Source organism: Nomascus leucogenys, chromosome 5 (assembly GCF_006542625.1).
Source record: "Nomascus leucogenys isolate Asia chromosome 5, Asia_NLE_v1, whole genome shotgun sequence".
In the NCBI taxonomy this organism is placed as follows: Eukaryota; Metazoa; Chordata; class Mammalia; order Primates; family Hylobatidae; genus Nomascus; species Nomascus leucogenys.
This window is the reverse complement of record NC_044385.1, coordinates 16807568-16829803: the sequence shown is the minus strand read 5'-3', so window position 1 is coordinate 16829803 and position 22236 is coordinate 16807568. Positions and strand designations below refer to the sequence as shown.

Sequence of the window (22236 nt, the reverse complement as noted above, 5' to 3'; positions counted from 1 at the left end):
TTTTAGCTACTTTAGGAGGAAATGAAAGAATTCATTTTAAAAGCATATTAGCATATCCTGGTGATTAGTGTCCAATTTTGGCTTAAATGTAGTGTTCATTTGTGCAGAAAGGTCTAAACAGGGATAACACAACAGAGCAAGATAATCACCCCAGTATCGAAAGAGAATATGGGTTCCTTCAAATTGAGACACCAATATTCTTTGGAACATGGAGAAACTTCTGTTCCCTCTCTATCAAGACCTTTCGGTTTCTGATTGCTAACTGCCTATAAGGCTTATTATTTAAATCTATCTCTTCATTGATCTTATCATCCCCACAGTTCTGTGGTGGATATCAACTTTGTTTTCTGACTCTGCTACTCCAGAGCAGGCACGAAGGGAAGAGGGTTGCTGTGCAGATCCAGCTTTTAACATGTAGCTTTTTAAGCTCCCAACTAGTTTGTGAATTGGCTGGAATTTTCCTTTTGTACATTAAAGGAAGGAGTTGGTTTTGTTTTTTTTGTTTTTTTTTTTTTTAACTTCCCCTTTACCAACGGTTCTTTAATGAGACTTGAGTCCACTTTTTCATGTGAAAAACTATGGCAGTCGTATCTGAGCATTCTGTAGTTCTGATGCTGGACAGCAACCCTCTCTTTACTGGTAGTTCTCACTACTGTTTTGTGACTGGATAACCTTTACTTCCATGGTAACCTTACTTTTTCTTAGTACTTCAGGCTGTTTTTATTTCCCTAGCTACACTGTTATTGTGTAATACTCTGATCTAAAAGTAGCACTTTGGAAGCATAGAAGATACTGCTGATTGCAGCAAACATTAGGAATATATACAGTATCCTACTCATTATTCTCAGTTTCTAAGATATAGAAGTTACAGATCCAGGCTCTGCCTGTAAGGGCACAAAAAGTCATAAAAATAAACAAATAATTACAGTTAAGTATGATAAGGGCAATGATTGAAACACGCACAGCGTGTTGTGGGAGAGACAAGAAGGGGCACCGGACCAGTTTGGGAACTTGGAGAAGGTTTCTAAGAAAAGGTGATATCTGAGCTGATCTTCCTTTTTTCTTTTTTTTTTTTTTGTTTTGTTTTGTTTTGGAGACAGCCTTGCTGTGTTGCCAGGCTGGAGAACAGTGGCTCGATCTTGGTTCACTGCAACCTCCATCTCCGGGGCTCAAGCAATTCTCCTGCCTCAGCCTCCCGAGTAGCTGGGATTTTAGGCACACGCCACCACACCCTGCTAATGTTTGTATTTTTAGTAAAGACAAGGTCTCACCGTGTTGGTCAGGCTGGTCTTGAACTCCTGACCTCAAGTGATCTACTCACCTCCCAAAGTGCTGGAATTACAGGCATGTGCCACTGCACGTGGCCTGAGCTGAGTTTTTGAGCTGTGAATGGCAGATGAGGGAGAGGAAAACTGTCCTAGACATTGATGTAAAAAAACTACTCCCTTGCATATTTGGGGTTAGAATTAGTTAGTTAGATTTGCGTGGAAGAAAGGAGACATGAGAAACAAAGTAAGGAAGTAGGCAGATATTTCCTAAAGAAATTATATGTGTCGTGTTTACATATCCTTAGGGATAAAATCTTAACTTTATGGGAGATCTTAATGTTACATATATGTGTGTGTGTATACACATATATGTATATATAAAAATATATATGTGTATATGTATTTTTTTTTTGACATGGTGTCTCACTCTCACCCAGGCTGGAGTGTAATGGCACGATTTTGGCTCACTGCAACCTCCATCCATCTCCAGGGTTCAAGGGATTCTCTTGTCTCAGCATCCCAAGTAGCTGGGCTTACAGTTGCCTGCCACCACACCCAGCTAATTTTTGTATTTTTAGTAGAGTCGGAGTTTCACCATGTTGGCCAGGCTGGTGTCTAACTCCTGGTCTCAAGTGATCCACCTGCCTTGGCCTTTGAAAGTACATTTATATTTTTGAAAGTCTGAGAAGACTGTAGGTTTCTGGTGTGATTATCTGTATAGGTAACCTGTTTTGCCTAAGTAGAGACTGTAGGAAGAGAATCAGGTTGGGGAGGGAATCTGATGCATAAAAGTGGAGATCAGTTAGAATGCTATTGCAGTAATCCAGAGAAGTAATGAAGCAGTAACAGTGAGCCCGGGAAGAAGGGAAATTGATGAATTTGTGTGATATTTAGGACAGTAAATTATCAGCCTTTGGAACCATTTGAATGTGGTGGCTAAGGAAAATAGCATAATCTGAAGTTCACTGTTGGGTTTCTATGATTTGGCAACTGGGCAGATGATGATGCCTTTCATTGATAAGAAATATGGGGAGAGGAGCAGGTTTGGTCAGGGTAATAGAATTCAGTTTGGGGTATGTTCAGTTTGTGATGTAAGAGAGAAATATAATGATTTTTAACTTGTGGATTATCATGTTATGGGCCAGATACATTCCATGGTGTTTGGAAGAGATCCAAGTAGAGTTAGAAATATGGTGCCAGAGCAAGAGAGGGAATCTGGCCTAAATGTATAGATTTTTCAGCAAGTAGGTTGTATCTGTAGCCATCAGTGAACCTGAAATCATTCAGTGAGACCCTAGAATGAAAAGAAGACTGAGGATGGGTAACCACTGGTGTGCCATAATCCAGATGATGACTTCCTGTTAAAGTCCAAGTGAAAGATCCAGATGCCTTACAGTGTCCCACAAGACTGTACATGATCTCTTAACTGCTATTGCTCTGACTTTACTAATCTTCTTGTTCACTGGGCTTTAGCCACCCTGGCCTTCTGTTTCTCAGACAGTAAACATGCTCTTCCCTTGAATGCTCATAGTCCCTTCTGTGTGGCATGCTATGTCTTCTCTGAAGTTTTATTGCTGGCTCTTTGTATTATTGAGGTCCCAACTCAAATATCACTTCCTCAGAGAGGCCTTCCACAACCATTGAATCTAAAACAGCTCTCCAATCACTATTCCTCATTTTCCTCATTAGTTGCCTAATTTTCTTTTTTTTTTTTTAATTTTTGGCTTTCTAGTTAATTATTTTTAGAGCCAGGATCTCGCTCTGTCACCTAGGGTGGAGTGCAGTGGCACAATCATAGTTCACTGTGACCTCCAACTCTTAAGCTCAAGTGATCCTCCCTCCTCAACCTCCTAGTAGCTAGGACTGTAGGCGCATGCCACCACGCCTGACTGATTTTTTTTTATTTTGTATAGAGACAGGGCCTCACTATGTTGCCAACCTGGTCTCAAACTTCTGGTCTCAAGCGATTGACCCTCTTGCCTTGGCCTCCCGAATCACTGGGGTTATAGGGTGAGCCACCATCCCCTGACCCCAGCTTTATTTTCCTTATATTCTCTTTCCAGTGGTGTGCTACAGCAGTCTTCTATTGGCTTGCAAGAGCTGATTGTTAAATTTTCATGAAGTTTGTGAGCCCATTCTTAAAACACAGCCATTATTAAAAATTAAATAGCCAGGCACTGTGGCTCACGCCTGTAATCCCAGCACTTTGGGAGGCTGAAGCGGGCAGATCACCTGAGGTCGGGAGTTTGCGACCAGCCTGACCAACATGGAGAAACCCCGTCTCTACTAAAGACACAAAATTAGCTGGGCATGGTGGCGCATGCCTATAATCCCAGCTACTCGGGAGGCTGAGGCAGGAGAATCGCTTGAACCTGGGAGGCGGAGGTTGCAGTGAGCTGAGATTGTGCCATTGCACTCCAGCCTGGGCAACAAGAGTGAAACTCTGTCTCAAAAAAAAAATTAAATATTAAATTATATAAATTTATGATTAAATCCTGTTTTTAAAAGAGGTAATAATACTGAAAACTTAGCATTTTCTCATTATTATACTATTACCTGTGCTCTTGAGATTATTTGTCTATCGTGCTGGAAGGTGGAGATCCTGTATAACTGTGTGCTACTGCTCATTTCTCCCCAGCTTTGCGTTTGCTGGGGTCAGATTGGTAGCTTTAAATCTGCCCTGGTGGGAGCGTATATCCCACAAAAACTGACAAATGCTATAACTCAGAGCTCTCCTATATCAAGCGTTAAATGGTTAAACATTGACCAACATACTACTGGTGGTATCACTAAGTGAATTTACCTTGTTTATTTGTTGTCTGTCTTTCCATAAAGACATGTAGGCTCTCAGTGCAGTCCCTGCCTGCCTTGTTCATGCTGTATTCACAGCCTATAAAACAGTGCCTGGTACACTGTGAGCTCTCAGTCACTATCTGTTGAATGAATGGATACTCCAAAGCGGTTAAAAGAGAGGTATAAGAAAGGCCTATTTCACTAGCAATAGGGAGAGGCCTGCTCTACTAAGTAAGATGGGGGAGAGAGAGTTCCCCTAAGGCTTACTTGGGTTCTTCTTTGTGTTATGTTCCTGAGTGAGTAGCCATGTAAATTTGCTTACTTAATGATAGTAAAAACTTCTCAAGCATGGTATAGGGAAGGCCAATAATGAGCAGGAACACTCAACCCTAGCTGCACATAGGAATCACTTGGAGTATTTTTAAAAAGAATTCTGACAGCTAAGCAACACTCACAGACCAAATTAATCAGAAATCTCTAGAGGTGGAACCTGAATATCAGTATTTATTTTGAAGTGCCCCCAGGTTATTTTAATGTGCAGCCTGAGTTAAAAACTACTGGATTCGGCTGGGCGCGGTGGCTCACTCCTGTAATCCCCACACATTGGGAGGCCTAGGCAGGTGGATCACGAGGTCAGGAGATCGAGACCATCCTGGCTAACATGGTGAAACCTCATCTCTACTAAAAATACAAAAAATTAGCCGGGCATGGTGGCGGGCACCTGTAGTCCCAGCTGCTCGGGAGGCTGAGGCAGGAGAATGGCATGAACCCGGGAGGTGGAGCTTGCAGTGAGCAGAGATTGTGCCACTGCACTCCAGCCTGGGTGACAGAGAGAGACTCCATCTCAAAAAAAAAAACCCCTCTTGAGTCGACATTGGGTAAGGGCCAGAATGGGGAGATTTGAGCCTTATACTATGAATACTGAAGAGCCATCATCGACAGCGTTCAAAAAGTGACTTCATTCTGTAATTTATTTTTTCATTCTACAGTGGCTTGAGTTCCTACTAGAAACTGGGAGTACAGAAATATATAGGACACCTTATCTACCAGATAAGAAGTTCACAGTCGGCTGGGCGTGGTGGCTCAGGCTTGTAATCCCAGCATTTTGGGAGGCCGAGGCGGGCGGATCACGAGGTCAGGAGATTGAGACCACGGTGAAACCCCGTCTCTACTAAAAACACAAAAAATTAGCCGGGCGTGGTGGCGGGTACCTGTAGTCCCAGCTACTCGGAGAGGCTGAGGCAGGAGAATGGCGTGAACCCGGGAGGCGGAGCTTGCAGGGAGCCGAGATTGCGCCACTGCACTCCAGCCTGGGCGGCAGAGCGAGACTCCGTCTCAAAAAAAAAAAAAAAAAAAGAAGTTCACAGTCTTGTAAGGGAGGCACTAAATACAAGTTTAATGAAGTGTTTTAGAGACCATCTTGAAAATCCAATTATTGAGGGTTCAGTAAAGACTGAAAGGAAAGGATGACCTATTCAATCTAGGTAAAGGGGAGAACCAGAATATGGGACACAGAAGAGGTAAACACAAGGTAAACACAAGCTCTGGTTCATGGCTAAGTATTTCCCAGGTGAACAGTGCGGAAGGAGCATTTGTAAATGCCCCTCTCAATAACTAGTACCACCATCCACCTTGTTCTTCATAAAAGAGACTGTCTCTCTCTTGATCACCACTGTATCCTCAGCACATACCACAGTGTCAAGCACATAGGCATTCAAATATTTGAGAATGAATGCTATTCTGTAGAGGGTGCAACTTGAACAGAGATCTGGGAACACATAGTTTGTTTAGGGAACTGCAGGTCTTGGCATAGCTGGACTATTGGATTAAGAGGAATGGTCATGAGGCAGGAGGTGGGGGTCATGAAGAGCCTGGGGTCATATGCTAAGACAGGTGGACTTGATGTAAGTCCACCTTGCAAGTAACAGAACCACGGAAGGATTGTAGATGATCATATTTGGCAAGCTTTTTCAAAGTATACATGCCGCTAGTTTCCCTTAGGGGTTCTTATCCTGAAGACTCCCTGGCTCCCATACGTGTCTATGTTTATATATGTACAGTTGACCTTTGAACAACATGGGAGTTAGGGGCACCAACCCTCTGCACAGTCGAAAATTCACAAATAACTTTTGACTCTCCAAAAATTTCATTAGTAGTAACCTACTGTTGACCTAGCTGATAACATAAGCAATTCATTAAGGCTTATTTTATATGTTATGTGTATTATGTACTGTATTCTTAATAAAGTATGCTAGAGAAAAGAAAATGTTACTAAGAAAATCATAAGAAAGAGAAAATATATTTACTATTCATCAAGTGGCAGTGGATTGTCATTAATCCACTTCATCCTCGTCACTTCACATTGAGTAGGCTGAGGAGGAGGAGGAAGAGGAGAGGTTGGATTTGCCCTCTCAGGAGTGGCAGAAGCAGAAAATCCTCATATAGGCCAGGTGTGGTGGTTCACACCTGTAATCCAGCGCTTTGGGAGGCCGAGGTGGGAAGATAATTTGAGCTCAGGAGTTTGAGACCAGCTTGGGCAACATAGCGAGACCCCCGTCTCTATTGAAAGAAAAAAAAACTTAAATTTAAAAATCCTCGTGTAAGTAGACCTGTGCAGTTCAAATGTGTGTTGTTTAAGGGTCAACTACATATACATATAAACACACACACAAACACACACAGAGTCATATGATGCATAACAATGTTTTAGTCAATATATGATGGTGGTCCCATAAGATTATAATATTGTATTTTTGCTGTATCCTTTTTGTGTTTATATGTGTAAATACGTACCATTGTGTTACAATCGCTTATAGCATTCAGTACAGTAATATGCTGTACAGGTTTGTAGCCTAGGAGCAATAGGCTAACCACTATAATATATATAGCCTAGGTATGTAGTAGGCCCTACCATCTGAGTTTGTGTAAACACACTGTGATGTTTGCACAGTGATGAAATTGCCTACCAATGCATTTCTCAGAGAATATCTCTGTTGTTAAGCAGTGCGTGACTGTATATGTGTATACATATATCTCCAGCTGATTCTGATCCTTTTCTCCTTCGACTCCCAGGACCACTAAATGGGAAGTTCTTGTTTTTAAGCCCTAAAATTATATAATGGTAGTTGGCTGCAGTCTATAGAGCTCAAACTGATACAACTATATATTTATTAATGAGAAATGTGGGATTTGAGAAGGTTTTCCAGCCTTATAAGCAAGAGTATTTATTACAAGGATTGCAACTTTACATGAGAACTCCAACAGTGAAAAGACCTTTCCTTCATATAGTCTCTCTATATATGGACATAAAAATGTTCATGTTTGCATGTTTCACCTGCCACCCTTTTATAAACTCCTCATAAATGCTATTTGCTTCCACTTATATTCTTATGCCAAATTGTGGTCTCAGTTAACATTCTGTATTTTCTTCTATTACCTCAACATTTCGTCTTTCAGTTATTGAGTTCAGTTATTGACCAATTTTGCTATATTCCACATACAACCAGATGTTGGAAATACAAAGAGGAAATGAACTTTCCTATATTCGAGATGATTTCATTTTAGCAGGGAGACAGACATGCAAACAATTACAGTGTTGTGGGATACATACCGTAATAGATGCAGATAGTAGGAAAAGAAGTGACAGGGAAAATATGAATGATTCCATCCGGGACTCTGGGAGAGCTTTCATAGAAGAGTGGTGCCTAAGCCTCTAAAGCATTTAGAATGCACCTAACACTTTAGTGTCAGCACATATGACAAGTGTCCTGACTCTTTGTAAGCAATTATACATGGTTAGCTATAATTATTATCATTACTACCGCTTTTGTAATCAGAAAAGTACTTTTTAAAAAATTAACAATTCAGAAGTCATTGGTAGACTTGTAAAGACAGTTTCAGGGGCTGGTTGGATAGAAGCTGAATGGCAGGGGCCAAATAAGAAATAAAAAATTTGTCACAGGCCAGGCACAATAGCTCACACCTGTAATCCCAGCACTTTGGGAGGCCGAGGCAGGAGGATTGCTTGAGCCAGGAGTTTGAGACCAGCCTGGGCAACAGAGCAAGACTGTACCTCTTTATTATTATTATTATTATTATTATTGTATTTTATTTTGTAGAGATGGGGTCTTGCTATGTTGCCCAGGCTGGCCTTGAATGCCTGGCTTCAAGCAATCCTGTTTGAAGTGCAGAGGATTGAGATTAGCCTCCCAAAGTGCTGGAATTACAGGCATGAGCCACCACACCCAGCCAAGACTCTCTGTCTCTACAAAAAACATTAAGAATTAGCTGGGCTTGGTGGTATGCATTTGTAATCCTAGCTACTCGAGAGGCTGAGGCAGGAGGGAGGATTGCTTTAGGAGTTCAAGGCTGTAGTGAGCTATATAAAAGTGTCACTGTACTCCAGCCTGAGCAAGAGAATGAGCTCTTGTCTTAAAGAAAAGAAAGTTATCACAGCAGTATACTGCTCAATAGTACCTTTTATTGGAGCACTTGTTTCTTGAATGATTTTTCCTTTTGTTTGCACCCATATGGTTTTGTTTTATTTTATATAATTTGGGTTTCAAATGTATGTTTTAATATAATTTTTAAAGCTAAGTAGAGGCAAACGAAACAAGTTTGTCAGTGTGGCAGATGAAACCATGTAAAGTTGATCAGATTACTCTAGGGCTTAATGTCTCATCTTTGCTGTCTTCATTAAATTTCCCAAAGAGATACTGGCAATGATAGCAATCAGAAATATAATAAAATATTATGATAACTCAGTATCAATTTATTGATCCTAATTTTCTTTACATCTCTTTTTCTTACTATATGAAAATCTAACATCAGAACACTCTGCTCCTGTTCATATGTCATAGAGTAAAATTTTGTCAAAGATGAAACCTTACCAATGTAGTCTTTAATCTGTCCTGATTTATTTTACAGTATGTGCTCATTACTTTCTTTCCTTATCCACAGAAGGAGCTCAAAAAGTGGGATGAGTTTGAAGATATTTTAGAAGAGAGGAGGCATGTCAGTGACTTGAAATTTGCAATGAAATGCTACACACCTCTTGTCTATAAGGGAATTACTCCGTGTAAACCAATTGATATTAAATGTAGTGTTCTCAATTCTGAGGAGATTCATTATGTCATTAAACAGGTAAGTGATTCCCTCTTCAACCATGGCCAGATTTGTTCATTGTCAACAAGTTCTTGATTCTATAACTTATTTTGCTATCTTTAATATATCCTTTTAGGCTGAGCTGTATTCATCACATTTATCAAATACTTACTGTATCCGTGTGTGTTAGCCTTTTGCTAGACACTAGACTAGAGGTCTAACAGTGAGCGAGTTGAGCATAAGTGAAATATGTCGTCTGGGCATAAATGAAATACGATGCGAGACATGCTAGTGGGAGCCCAGTGTGCAGGGATGCTAATTAATTATAGGGGCAACTCATTTGGTGTAGGCAGTCAAGGAAGTGACTTTTTTAATGAGGCCTAAAAGGTAATTAGAGATTTTGCAGGTGAAGTGGGGAAAGAGTATTCAAGCCAAACAAATAACTTATTCCCGTGGTTTTCAAACCTCCACATTGGCATTACCCAGGGAGCTTTTCAAAATCCCCATATCATCCCCATGCCAATTAAATAAAAATGTCAGGGAAGGGAATATCAGTAGTTTTTATAGAAGCCCAGGTGATTCCAAAGTATAGCAAAGTTTGGGAGCCACTGGCTTATTTTAAGGACCAAAGCCATGAAAAGACTTGTACTTTTCTCTTGGAGAAGCTATCAGTTTTCTCTGGTAGGAGATAGGTTGAGCCTATTCCATTAAGTGCATTCAAGTTTCCTCATCAATTAGATGCTAACAACAGTGGTTCTCAACACTGGCTTCCCCTTAGAATCACCTGTAGAACTTTTGCAAAAAGTTTACTTTCACTGTACTGAAACTAGTTCAGTATGACTAGACCAAAGGGCAAAGAAGGGATGATAATAATAAATAAGCCTAGAGAGGGAAGAGGGTCATGTTGTGAAGGACTTTGTAAACCACGTTGGATTGTATTTTATCCTAGTACAGTGCAAAGATGTTGAAAGGTTTCAAGATACAGTGTGACATAATCGGCTAATATTTTAGAAAAACCATTCTGCTAAAACTAGACAGGAAGTCTGCTTGTAATGCTCTTGGAATAATCCCTTTGTGCAGTCATAGTTGCCTAGACTAGGGAGTGGTTGTAGAAACAGAGAAATGGACAGATTTAAGGGATTTGAGAGGTGGGGTCTACTTCATTTATGACCAGTTGGGTGTAGGAATGGAAGGAAAAGAAAGAATCAAGGATGATAAAGCCATTCACTGAAATAGGGAACTTAAGAGGGAACCAGTTTGGGAGGGAAGCTTAAGTTCTGTTATAGGTGTGTGATTTGAAGACATCAAAAGGAAGGTATTTGGTGGGCAGGAGCTTCCTGATCGCTAGCCCTCCCCGTCATATCACCTAGGTGCTTGTATGGTCATAGGCCCACAGGTGGATAAATGGATGCATTGCAGCCGTTGCTGGCCTGGGGCTTGGTCCCGCTCAGATCCTCTTCATAGCTTTGGGAGTGTGGCATGGAATGACTGGCCTCATTTTTGCTAGCAGCAGTCTCCTATTGCTCCATGCCCTCATTTTTTTCCTGGTCAGAAGAGAAAACGTTCCTAAGAAATTCCTCTAAGGACTGTGCTCTCTCCTTTTTTTTTTCTTTTGGTCCTCTGTAAATGTCTTAAAGGAAAACAAGCATGCATGCAACTAGTGTGTTTTCGTAAGGAGGGTGAACTCATTCAGAATTGCAGTATTCTTGCTTGATGTTGGTTACCAAATGTTAACATTTGGCGCTGCCTCTTTATTCATGTAGATTGTGGCTCACTCTCATCTTCCCCGTAGACAGAACTGACTCCGTTCATGTTTAAGGCCTCTCCCTGACTTTGCCTGTTACCTCCAGTTTTTTGTTTTATTTTGTTTTGTTTTGTTTTTTTTGAGACGGAGTCTTACTCTGTTGCCCGAGCTGGAATGCAGTGGTGCGATCTCGGCTCACTGCAAGCTCCGCCTCCTGGGTTCACACCATTCTCCTGCCTCAGCCTCCCAAGTAGCTGGGACTACAGGCACCAGCCACCACGCCCAGCTAATTTTTTGTATTTTTTAGTAGAGACAGGTTTCACCATGTTAGCCAGGATGGTCTCGATCTCCTGATCTTGTGATCTGCTCGCCTCGGCCTCCCAAAGTGCTGGGATTACAGGTGTGAGCCACCGCACCCAGCCTACCTCCAGTTTTTACTAGAGATGTCTTCAGTCTTGTCTTTAGGAGTATTGCTCCAGACTTCAAGTTATACCATATTTGTTCTGCAACTTCCTCTCTGACCTCTTGGAATCTGCTCTGGTTTCTAATTAGTGAAGAAGAAAGACAGTTGTCAAGCTTTAAATTTGCCTCTCATGCTCTAAGGCTGACCTGTAGAGATCTTGCTTTTTTAACTTTTAACTGGAGTTTGTTCAGGTTTGTGGCCTTGGGAACATTTTTATCTCTGCTCTCCGTTTTCTTGATTTGGACATATGAGCTGTGCTCCTAATCCTTTGTTTTTATTGGCCTTTCATATCCTGGAGAAGCTATCAGTTTTATCAGGTTGGGCCTATTTCATAAATGAAGTCAAGTTTCCTCATTAATTAGATGCTAACAACAGCGGTTCTTCCTTATAGAAGCACTTGGAGAACTTTTGCAAAAGTTACTATTATTATCTACTAGGAGCTAAACTCCATGAAGGCAAGAATTCCTGTCTCTTTTTTCACTGCCATATTCCCAGTGCCTAACACGTAGTAGACATTCAATCAAGATTTGTTGCAAGTTTTTAAAAATGAGGCCATGGTCCCATCTACAGAGATTCTGATTTAACTGGTCTGGGATAGGACCCAGGCATCCCTCTCTCTCCTGAGTAGCTGAGATTACAGGCGCCTGCCACCACACCCGGCTAATTTTTGTATTTTTAGTAGAGACAGGGTTTCACCATGTTGGCCAGGCTGGTCTTGAACTCCTGACCTCAGGTGATCTGCCCACCTCGGCCTCCCAAAGTGCTGGATTACAGGCATGAGCCACCACGCCCAGCCTTTCTTCTGCTTTTTTTTAAAGCTCCTCAAATAATTCTAATGCACACTCAGGTTAAGTGTTACCAGTTTAAAAGATCTTATTCAGGCCAGTGTTTCTCTGACTTGGCTGTGCTGCTGAGAAAAATCACATAAACTAAGATAGATTGGAATCGTACAAATTCATAGTTAGGCAGCACAACTGGGCCTTCCATATTCCCCAGTAATTCTGTTTCCCTAGTGAACTGTTTTTCATTCTCCAAAATGACAGTTTTAGCAGCCCCACTCTCCTTGAACTTCCAACCCTGCCTCCTCCTCTTACTCTCAGCAGATGGTTTTTCTTCCTGTGTCACAAAGAAAAAAACATTTTTTTTTTTTTGAGACGGAGTCTCGCTCTGTCACCCAGGCTGGAAGGCAGTGGCGCGATCTCGGCTCACTGCAAGCTCCACCTCCTGGGTTCACACCATCCTCCTGCCTCAGCCTCCCTAGTAGCTGGGACTACAGGCATCCGCCACCATGCCCAGCCAATTTTTTTTTTGTATTTTTAGTAGAGACGGGGTTTCACCGTGTTACTCAGGATGGTCTTGATCTCCTGACCTCGTGATCCACCCGCCTTGGCCTCCCAAAGTGCTGGGATTACAGGTGTGAGCCACTGCGTCCGGCCAAAAAAAAATTTTTTTTTTTTTTTTTGAGACAGAGTCTCCCTCTGTCTCACAGATTGGAGTGCAGTGCACAATCTCGGTTCACTGCAATCTCCACCTCCCAGGTTCAAACGATTCTCCTGCCTCAGCCTCCCAAGTAGCTGGGATTACAGGCATCCACCACTGCGCCTGGCTAATTTTTTGTATTTTCAGTAGAGATGGGGTCTCACCATGTTGGCCAGGCTGGTCTTGAACTCCTGGCCTCAGGTAATCCGCCCACCTCGGCCTCCCAAAGCACTGGGATTACAGGTGCGAGCCACTGCCCCCGACCACAAAGAAAATTTAAACTATTATTAGTGCTCTCTCAGCTTCCTGTGATCAGATCTACCAATTTACCTGTATCCAGTACTCATTATTTTCTCCTGTTAAAATAGAAGGAACCCCTTCTCCTGTTTGAGTTTAATGCCTACCCTATTCCTTTGTTCTAAATTCCACCCTCTCCCTCATCCTCAGGAACTTTGCTCTCCTGACTATCCCTTCGTATTTCTTCAACTACTTCTTTATTAGCTCTTCTCCCATCAGCATTTAGCATATTTACTTCTCTCCCAGCTTAAATAGACCTACATCCTTTAAGCCCATGCCTTCTCTAGTTACTGCCTGTCTCTTTCTTCCTGCACCTCTACCTCTCTCCTCCTCTTTTAAGAAACTGATGGGGGGTTTTTTGTTTTGTTTTATTCTTTAGAGAGAGGATCTCTCTGTCACCCAGGCTGGAGTACAGTGGCGTGATCATAGCTCACTGTAACCTTGAACTCCTGGGCTCAAGCAATCTTCCTGCCCCAGCCTCCTAAGTAGCTTGGACCACAGACATGTGCCACCATGCCCAGCTTTTTTTGTTTTGTTTTTTTAAATTTTTTTGTAGAGACAGGATCTCGCTATGTTGCCCAGGCTGAGCTTGAACTGCTGGCCTCAAGCGATCCTCCTGCCTTGGCCTCCTAAAGTGCTGGGATTACAGGTGTGAGACACTGTACCTGGCTCAGAATTGGCCATGTTGTCCATGCTTACCATCACACCTCCTCACCCTTCATTTAGTACTCAACTTGCTGGAATCCAGTTTCTCATCCACTATCATGGCTCTTTCTGAGGTTGTAAATGACCTCCTTATGGGTAAATTCTACCTGTTTCAAAGCTGTAATAGTCGTTGGCTCTTGCTCTTTCTCCTTTCTTCCCATGACACCATACCATCACCCTAAGCCCCATATCTTTTTAATCATTCCTCACTTGCTTTTATGGGCTTTTCCTTTGCCTGTCTCTTTAAATGATGGAATTCATCAGGATTTTATTCCAGCCTCTGGTTTTATTCTACCCAGTCACTGGGCAGTTTTATTAATTGCCAGAATTTTAAGTACCTTCCTTATGCTGACATCTCCCTATTATAAATAAGAACATAATAAGAACATAGATAAATAATATCTATTCCTTCAGCCCCAGATCTCTTTTGAGTTTCATGTATCTGTTTTTATATGTCTACTAGAATATCCACTTGGAAATTCCAAAGCACCTCGAATTCAAGATGTGTAAGTCAAACTCTTTACCCCTCCCACCCCTACCCCTGAGCCAGGTGTCTAAGATATATTACCTCCTACCCCCACCCAGTTTTCTCTGTCTCCAGGAATGGACCCTCCATGCACTGGTTGACCAAACCACCACAAATCTGGATGCCATCTTCAACCTCTTGCTTTTCTTTCATACACTGTCAGTCACTAAGACTGCTAATTTTCTCTCTCTTTTTTTTTTTTTTTTTTTTTTTGAGAGGGAGTCTCGCTCTGTTGCCCAGGCTGGAGTGCAGTGGCGCAATCTCGGCTCACTGCAAGTTCCGCCTCCCGGGTTCACACCATTCTCCTGCCTCGGCCTCCCAAGTAGCTGGGACTACAGGCAACCGCCACCACGCCCGGCTAATTTTTTTGTATTTTTAGTAGAGACGGGGTTTCACCTTGTTAGCCAGGATGGGCTCGATCTCCTGTCCTCGTGATCCGCCCGCCTCAGCCTCCCAAAGTGCTGGGATTACAGGCATGAGCCACTGCACCCAGCCAATTTTCTCTCTTAAATGTCTCTTCCTGTCTATGTATTTCCACCTCTGCTGCCACCTTTCTAACTCAGTCTGCCTTTATCTCACAGAATACAATAGTAGCCATTGAAGGGGTCTTAGCCAAGGAAAGATGTGATTACTTTTGCATTTAAGAGATGTCTCAAGTTTATAATGTGGAGAAGAGACTAAAGAGTCAGAAAAATGAAGCAAGGAGTTAGTTATAAGACTATTGCTCATCTGTTAAGTCTTACATTAAGTTTCTGTGAAGGTGTATCTGCTGGGCAAATGAAAAGCCTAATTGCACAGAATAAGAAGTCAGGTTGTCCTCTGCTCTGCTGCAGTGACGGAAAAAGCATTTCCTTTAAGCAAGCCAGCCTGTTCACCTGTGTTGTTGATCTATTCGTTTTGTTCTAATTCCCAAGGGTCTTGTCTTTCCTACCCGTCAGCCCTTTCCACTGGCTCAAGGTGGCACGAGGATTTTCTACCTATGGGAAAGTCCTCCCTTGGCCATGTATTCTGCCTTGTTTCCCTCTTTCCCTACTTTTCCTGCTTCTCAGAAGAGTGGGCTACATGTGGTGTCTTCCTTTTCCATTCAGGTCCCAATTTTAGCAGATTGCTGAAGCTTATCTAGTAAAGGTTACCATGGATCTCCAAGGGGCCCCTTCATCTCCACGTTGTCTTTTGCTGTGTCTTTTATTGTTAGACACTCTCTTCTTCAGGATCATCTTACCTTGACTTCTGTGACATCTGGTTTTATTCTGTGACATCTCTTGTTAGATATTCCTCATTGATCTCTTTCATAAGTTCTTCTGTCTGCCCCATAAGTGTTTCTCAGAGTTGAACCTTCACACTTCTTACCTCCCTGCTGCTGTCTCCCTGGTCCATTTTATCTCATCATTTCACTTTCCATCTATAGCTTGGTGGTATCCAGTCAATAGCTCTAGCTGTTCCTAGATTATTGGGGTTCAGACTTTTTATCTCCAACTGTCCAGTTCTCTGCTGGACATCTAATCTGTATGTCCCACATACACCTCAGAATCTGTATAGCTAACTAATTCTTAGCCCCTGTGCTCTACTGCCTTCCATCCCTAAGCTGTGGTGTCTATTTCAGGGATGGCCCCACCACCCATTCTGTTGCCCAAAACAAAACTGAACATCACCCTGCCATGCCCTTCTCTTTGGCACCTGTCATTACCCTTGTTTGGCTCTGTACCATCTCTGGCTTGAACTATTTCCATAGGTTTACAGTTATACTTCCTTTCATGGCTGTGTTTCCTGAAATTCATCCCTCTTACCAGTCCCTTGATTCCTCCATTTTCCCTTGGTTCTGCCCTCTGCCCTTTCTTCCTATCCAGCTGTTGTTAGGATTATCTGAGTAGCTGTTTCACCAACATCCTTAATTCTCCTTTGCAATCTTTCCTTCCAGACTGACCAGGAAAAAAAGCAGCCTGGAATCTGCCAACTCACCTTCTCTGTTCCTATAACCAGGTGTCTGGCTGCTCCTGGGAGAGTGGGTGAGTTACACAGATCCACATTCTGCAGCTTCAGGATCCCTTCTTCCATCTGTCCCTTTTAGTCCAGTCTCAGAGATAAGGTGCCTGCACTCCTGGTCGCAGGTAGCCACACCCCTGTGATCTGGAAGCCATCCCGTCCAGCCTCTTCTGAGACCTTTGGCATGTATCTGCTACCTTCCCTCTATCTTCAGCCTTTCTCCCAGGGGACTTCTTCTATTTGGTCTGTAAACAGGTCCGAGGCTTTAACACCACTGAGCTGTATACTTAAAAATGGTTAAAATGGCATATTTTATGTTATATGTATTTAATGCAATTTTTTGCTTGTTTGTTTGAGATAGGGTCTCGCTCTCTCGCCCAGGCTGGAGGCAGTGGCTCGATCTCGGCTCACTGCGAGCTCTGCCTCCCAGGTTCACGTCATTCTCCTGCCTCAGCCTCCCGAGTAGCTGAGACTACAGGCGCCCACCACCACACCCGGCTAATTTTTTTTTTCTATTTTTTAGTAGAGATGGGGTTTCACCATGTTAGCCAGGATGGTCTCGATCTCCTGACCTCGTGATCCACCTGCCTCGGCCTCCCAAAATGCTGGGATTACAGGCATGAGCCACCGCGCCCAGCCAACACAATTTTTTGAACGTGGAATGCTAATTAATAAAAACAAAAAAAACAGATCCAGGACTTTCGCATCTGGGGAGAGCATTTTTTGCTTTAATTCATGTCCTCCCTTTACTTCTCATTCAAACTTTCTCATTATTCTGTGGCCACTGCCTTTAGTTCCCCAACAGTTCATTTAGTCTTCAGTCCATTCAGTATGAGTTCTCTTCTGACTATATTTATAAACTTTTTTTTTTTTGGTACAATCACTGTTTCAGGTAACCTGAGTAAAACAAAGGAACACAGGTAAGAGGAAAGAGTTATCCCAGTTCCTCACTGTTAGCCCTGTTGAACTGAGCCCCCCAAAGGGGGGTATGGATGGGATATGCAGCAAGATAGAGATGGTGGTTGCACAACATTTGTGAACGTACAAAATACCACTGAATTGTTCACTTTAAAATGATTAATTTGGCCAGGCTTGGTGGCTCAGCCTGTAATCCCAGCAATTAGAGAGGCTGAGGCGGGCGGATCACCTGAGGTCGGGAGTTCAGGACCAGCCTGACCAACATGGAGAAACCCCATCTCTACTAAAAATACAAAATTAGCCGGGCATGGTGGCACATGCCTGTAATCCCAGCTACTCTGGAGGCTAAGGCAGGAGAATCGCTTGAACCTGGGAAGCAGAGGTTGCGGTGAGCCGAGATCGCACCATTGTACTCCAGCCTGGGCAGCAAGAGCAAAACTCCATCTCAAAAAAAAAAAAAAGATTAATTTTATAGTGTGTGAATTTCACCTCAATGAAAAAAAAGAGTAAGATACTTCTTCACTACATGTAATTGGGGTGCCAACACCCATCCTCTGAGCTTCTGAGCTCATCCTAAAGCAAAGCACTCTCCTTTGGGAAGCATAAGGATTACTTATCCTTCAGACTTCATTTCAACGTGCTTGTTTAGGGGACAATGAAAATGGGCAAATCAGGGCTTCCTCAAGGATAGAAACTGACTTGCTCATCTCCAGGCCCTTGACAGTCCTAGCACACAGCAAACATTTTGTTTTCTTTACAAACGAGCTAGAGGGCCATGTGAATAAAATAAGTTCCATTGTGAGATCCTTTATTTCACTAATTATCCTTTGATAGTTTGGGGCTTTGTGTGCCTGTGACTTGATAGATCTGATGTAGTCTGAGTCAGTAATTTCAATGTGATCTTGTATATTACCTTGTAATAGCATTGAGCCATATGGTGGAGCGCTGCAGCAATACACTGAAAGAAGCCACTGTTTGCTAGGACACTAGACCATGGGCAGCCACTTATTTTAGAGAGTTTAGATGTAAACTTACTAACAAACCAAATGGAAAGGTGAAGTGTTTTCTTCCCTCTAAAATGCTATCCTAGAAAGCCATTTTTATTTTAATTTCTGGCCTTTAAACTTCTTTAAATAGGCTCATTTATCTACTATGACTGTGTTGGGAAGTTATGTCAATTTAAATTAAGAAGACACTATCTTTGAGTTATAGAAGATTAATCTATTTGGAACTAGTCATACTGGTTTGAGTAAAGCTTTCTGACTTTTTTGTTTTTGTTGTTGTTAGAAATTATTCCTGCTTTTCTTTTCCTTTTAGCTTTCCAAGGAATCCCTTCAGTCTGTGGATGTCCTCCGAGAGGAAGTTAGTGAGATTTTAGATGAAATGAGTCATAAACTGCGTCTTGGAGCCATTCGGTTTTTTGCCTTCACCCTGAGCAAAGTATTTAAACAAATTTTCTCGAAGGTGTGTGTAAATGAAGAAGGTATTCAGAAAGTGAGTATTGATTGTTAAAAAAAAAAAAAAAGTCTCATCTTAAAATTAAACAAACAAACAAAAAGACACAGTCTCTTTTTCAACCCCTCACAATTTAATCAACTCAAGGACAGCTCACTTGGTCAATCAAAAGCCTAGGGCCTAATCATCAGGCCTCCAGTCTAGGCAGAAGAGGATGTGCATCTCTGAAGGTTGTTTTCTGTTTTTTTGTTTCCTTTTAACTGCAGACCTATAGGCTTCAGACTAACTTAGTCAAGTAAGACTTATAGACTAACTTAATGTCAGATATTCAGTAACGTTACAAAAGAAATACAAAGAATTCCTGTATATACTTTACCTAGATTCCCTTACAGCATTTCCTTTATCCTTTTCCTAATACTCTGCTGTGTTTTTCCTATAATTAAGGGCATTATCTTGTGGTACAAGTATCAAAATAAGGAAATTAACATTGATCCAATACTAGTAACACAGACCTGACTCACATTTCACCAGTTGTCCCAGTCATGTCCTGTCTAGCTAAACAAAATCTAGCTCATGTGTTGCACTAGAAATCCTAGAAAGTGTTCAACTTTCTTCTGTATCCACTTCCATATTAGACTCTTTTAATCTAAAATAATTCCTTAGTATTTGTATTTGTGTTTCACGCTAATTTTTTTTTTTAAAGAACAGGCTAATTATTTTGAAGTGTGAAATAGTTTGAATTTGAGTGGTGTTATCTCAGTATTAGGCTTGGGTTGTGTACGTTTGCTAGGAACACCCCGGAAGCGATGCATTCTTCTCAGTGCATCGTGTCAGCAGTGCATGGTGCCAGCAGTGCATGGTGCCTGTTGGTTTCATTACTGGAGATGTTTCACTTCCGTCAGTTGGTTATGGTTATGACTGCCAGATTTCTCTGCTATAAAGTTATTATTTTTTCCGTTTATAATTAATGAATATCTTGTGAAAAGACTCTTTGAAAATGGCTAAATACCCTGTTTTGCATCATACTTTACCTCGCTCATTTTTGCATCCGCTGATGATTTTTGCCTGAATTAATTATTATGTTAATGATTGCCAAATGATGACTTTTCTAATTTCATAAAGAGCTTTCCTTATGAAGATTATTTTTACTTATTTGTGTTTTTTTTCTTCTAGGAAAGCTCTTAACTTCACTTGCGTTCCTCCTCATGCTTTTTAATATTTTGTTTTAATTCAGTCATTTACTTTCCTGTCAAATATTTCTTCTTCCTCCTGACTGTTTTCGAGATTGCTGACTTATACCCTGAATCTGTCAGAGAATGTTAACAGTGTTTGGGACCAAGGTGTTGGTGAGCCGTGTCTTAAGTGATGATCACAGATTACCTGGCCTCTGTTACATTTAGATTTCAAAAAAACAGATAACACATGGATACCAGTGAATCTTGAGATTGATGGCCTGAGGAATATATTTGGAAACTCAAGTGATCCCTCCCAGCCACATGACACCCATTCACCCTGGCAGTGAGTCCAGCACATAGAGAAATACCATTCTTGTCACCTGGTCCTATGAATTTGTAGATTTTTTTTAATCTCTCCAAGAGAAGCTTTGTTTTCTGTTACTACAGCCAACCAATTCAATACAGTGGTTAACAGTTGGCTTTTTAAGTCAGACTGACTTGGGTTCCATTCACAGCTCTACCATTTATTGGATGCATGACCATTTTACGAACAAGGAAGCTAAGGCTTAGACCTTGTTAATTATGTGGTATTAAACAAAGCATGTAAGATAACTGTATAAAATGAGGCTAATATAGTGCCCAACTAATATATGTTAGCGATCATCACTGTTATCATTATTCTGATCCATAAAAATTTACATTTTTAATATTCTTGCATTATGTGAAATTGTTTAACTAGAAACAGTACTTTTACCTTATCAGAGCAAATCGTTTATGTGTATGGTAGGAAGGCAGAAAAAGAGGATGGGTATTCCCTCTATACATAGACTTATTCTTCCGTTTTCTGATTTGAGATGTGATTTGATAACATGACAACTGAAATTATTCAAAATGTAACATTTACTTTCAAGCTACAAAGAGCCATCCAGGAGCATCCTGTTGTTCTGCTGCCTAGTCATCGAAGTTACATTGACTTCCTCATGTTGTCTTTTCTTCTATACAACTATGATTTGCCTGTACCAGTCATAGCAGCAGGAATGGGTATGTATTGTTTTTCTATTTCTTTAACTGTAAAAATTAAAAAGTTCACTGGCATATTCTAGCAGTACTGAGGTATTTGAAGATGATGATGAAAATAGCCTCTCCTCCTTTATTCCAGTCCTAGCACTGAATAACTTGAGTTATGTCCTTTGTCCTGTGTTTTACTGTGCCTGAACAGACATCTGCAGGAGTTCATGCACACAGGGTTCTTTGGTGTAGGCTTAAAAAATGAGACTGTACTACTTACAGGTATTACCTGCCTTTTTTATTTGATAATATATTAATGGCTACCTCTCTAGGCAATAAATAGATCTGACTTTTTAATTGTGATAAAATACATATAACATCAAATTTACCATCTAAGTCATCTTCAAAAATGTAGTTTAGTGGCATTAAGTATATTTACATTGTTGTGCTATCAACACCATCCATCTCCAGAACTCTTCATCTTGCAAAACTGAAATGGTACCCATTAAACACACTCCCCATTCTACCCTCCCACTGACCCTGGGCAATCAGCATTCTACATTCTGTCTCTGTGAACTTAACTACTCTAGATACTTGATATAAGTGGAATCATACAGTACTTGTCCTTTTGTGACTGGCATATTTCAGTTAACAGAATGCCCTCAAGGTTCATCCATGTTGCAGCACGCGTCAGAATTTCCTTCCTTTTTGAAGTTGGAAATGCATCTGCTCAAGACCCTGCTTTCCATATATATATATATGTGTATATATATATATATATATATATATATATATATATGTGTGTGTATATATATATATATGTATATCTATCTATATATATACACACAAAAATGGTATATATAGAATTGCTGGGTCTTGTGGTAATTTGTTTTCATTTTTTGAGGAACCACCATACTGTCTTCCGTAGCAGCTGTACCATTTTGCATTCCCACCAACAGTGCACAAGAGTTCCAGTTTTTCAGCCGGGCGTGGTGGCTCACGCCTGTAATCCCAGCACTTTGGGAGGCCGAGGCGGGCGGATCACGAGGTCAGGAGATCGAGACCATCCTGGCTAACACGGTGAAACCCCGTCTCTACTAAAAATACAAAAAATTAGCCGGGCGAGGTGGCGGGCGCCTGTAGTCCCAGCTGCAAGGGAGGCTGAGGCAGGAGAATGGCGTGAACCCTGGGGGGGCGGAGCCTGCAGTGAGCCGAGATCGCGCCACTGCACTCCAGCCTGGGTGAAAGAGCGAGACTCCATCTCAAAAAAAAAAAAAAAAAAAAAAAAAAGAGTTCCAGTTTTTCTACATCCTTGCCAA

General features: G+C 41.5%; 1 protein-coding gene across 3 annotated transcripts in view; it reads left to right on the top strand.

The window, feature by feature from the left end:
• The window catches only part of GNPAT (glyceronephosphate O-acyltransferase), a 37129-nt gene that overhangs the window by 1075 nt on the left and 13818 nt on the right, over positions 1-22236 (top strand). For 2 of the 3 annotated variants that reach the window (XM_030812692.1, XM_003267258.3), the window contains exons 2-4: positions 9021-9203; positions 18597-18773; positions 20821-20950. In XM_030812692.1, coding sequence (XP_030668552.1) covers positions 9021-9203; positions 18597-18773; positions 20821-20950 — 490 coding nt within the window. Of the gene's footprint in view, positions 1-9020; positions 9204-16296; positions 16385-18596; positions 18774-20820; positions 20951-22236 lie in introns of all 3 variants that reach the window. The other variant, XM_030812693.1, reaches the window with a different exon arrangement.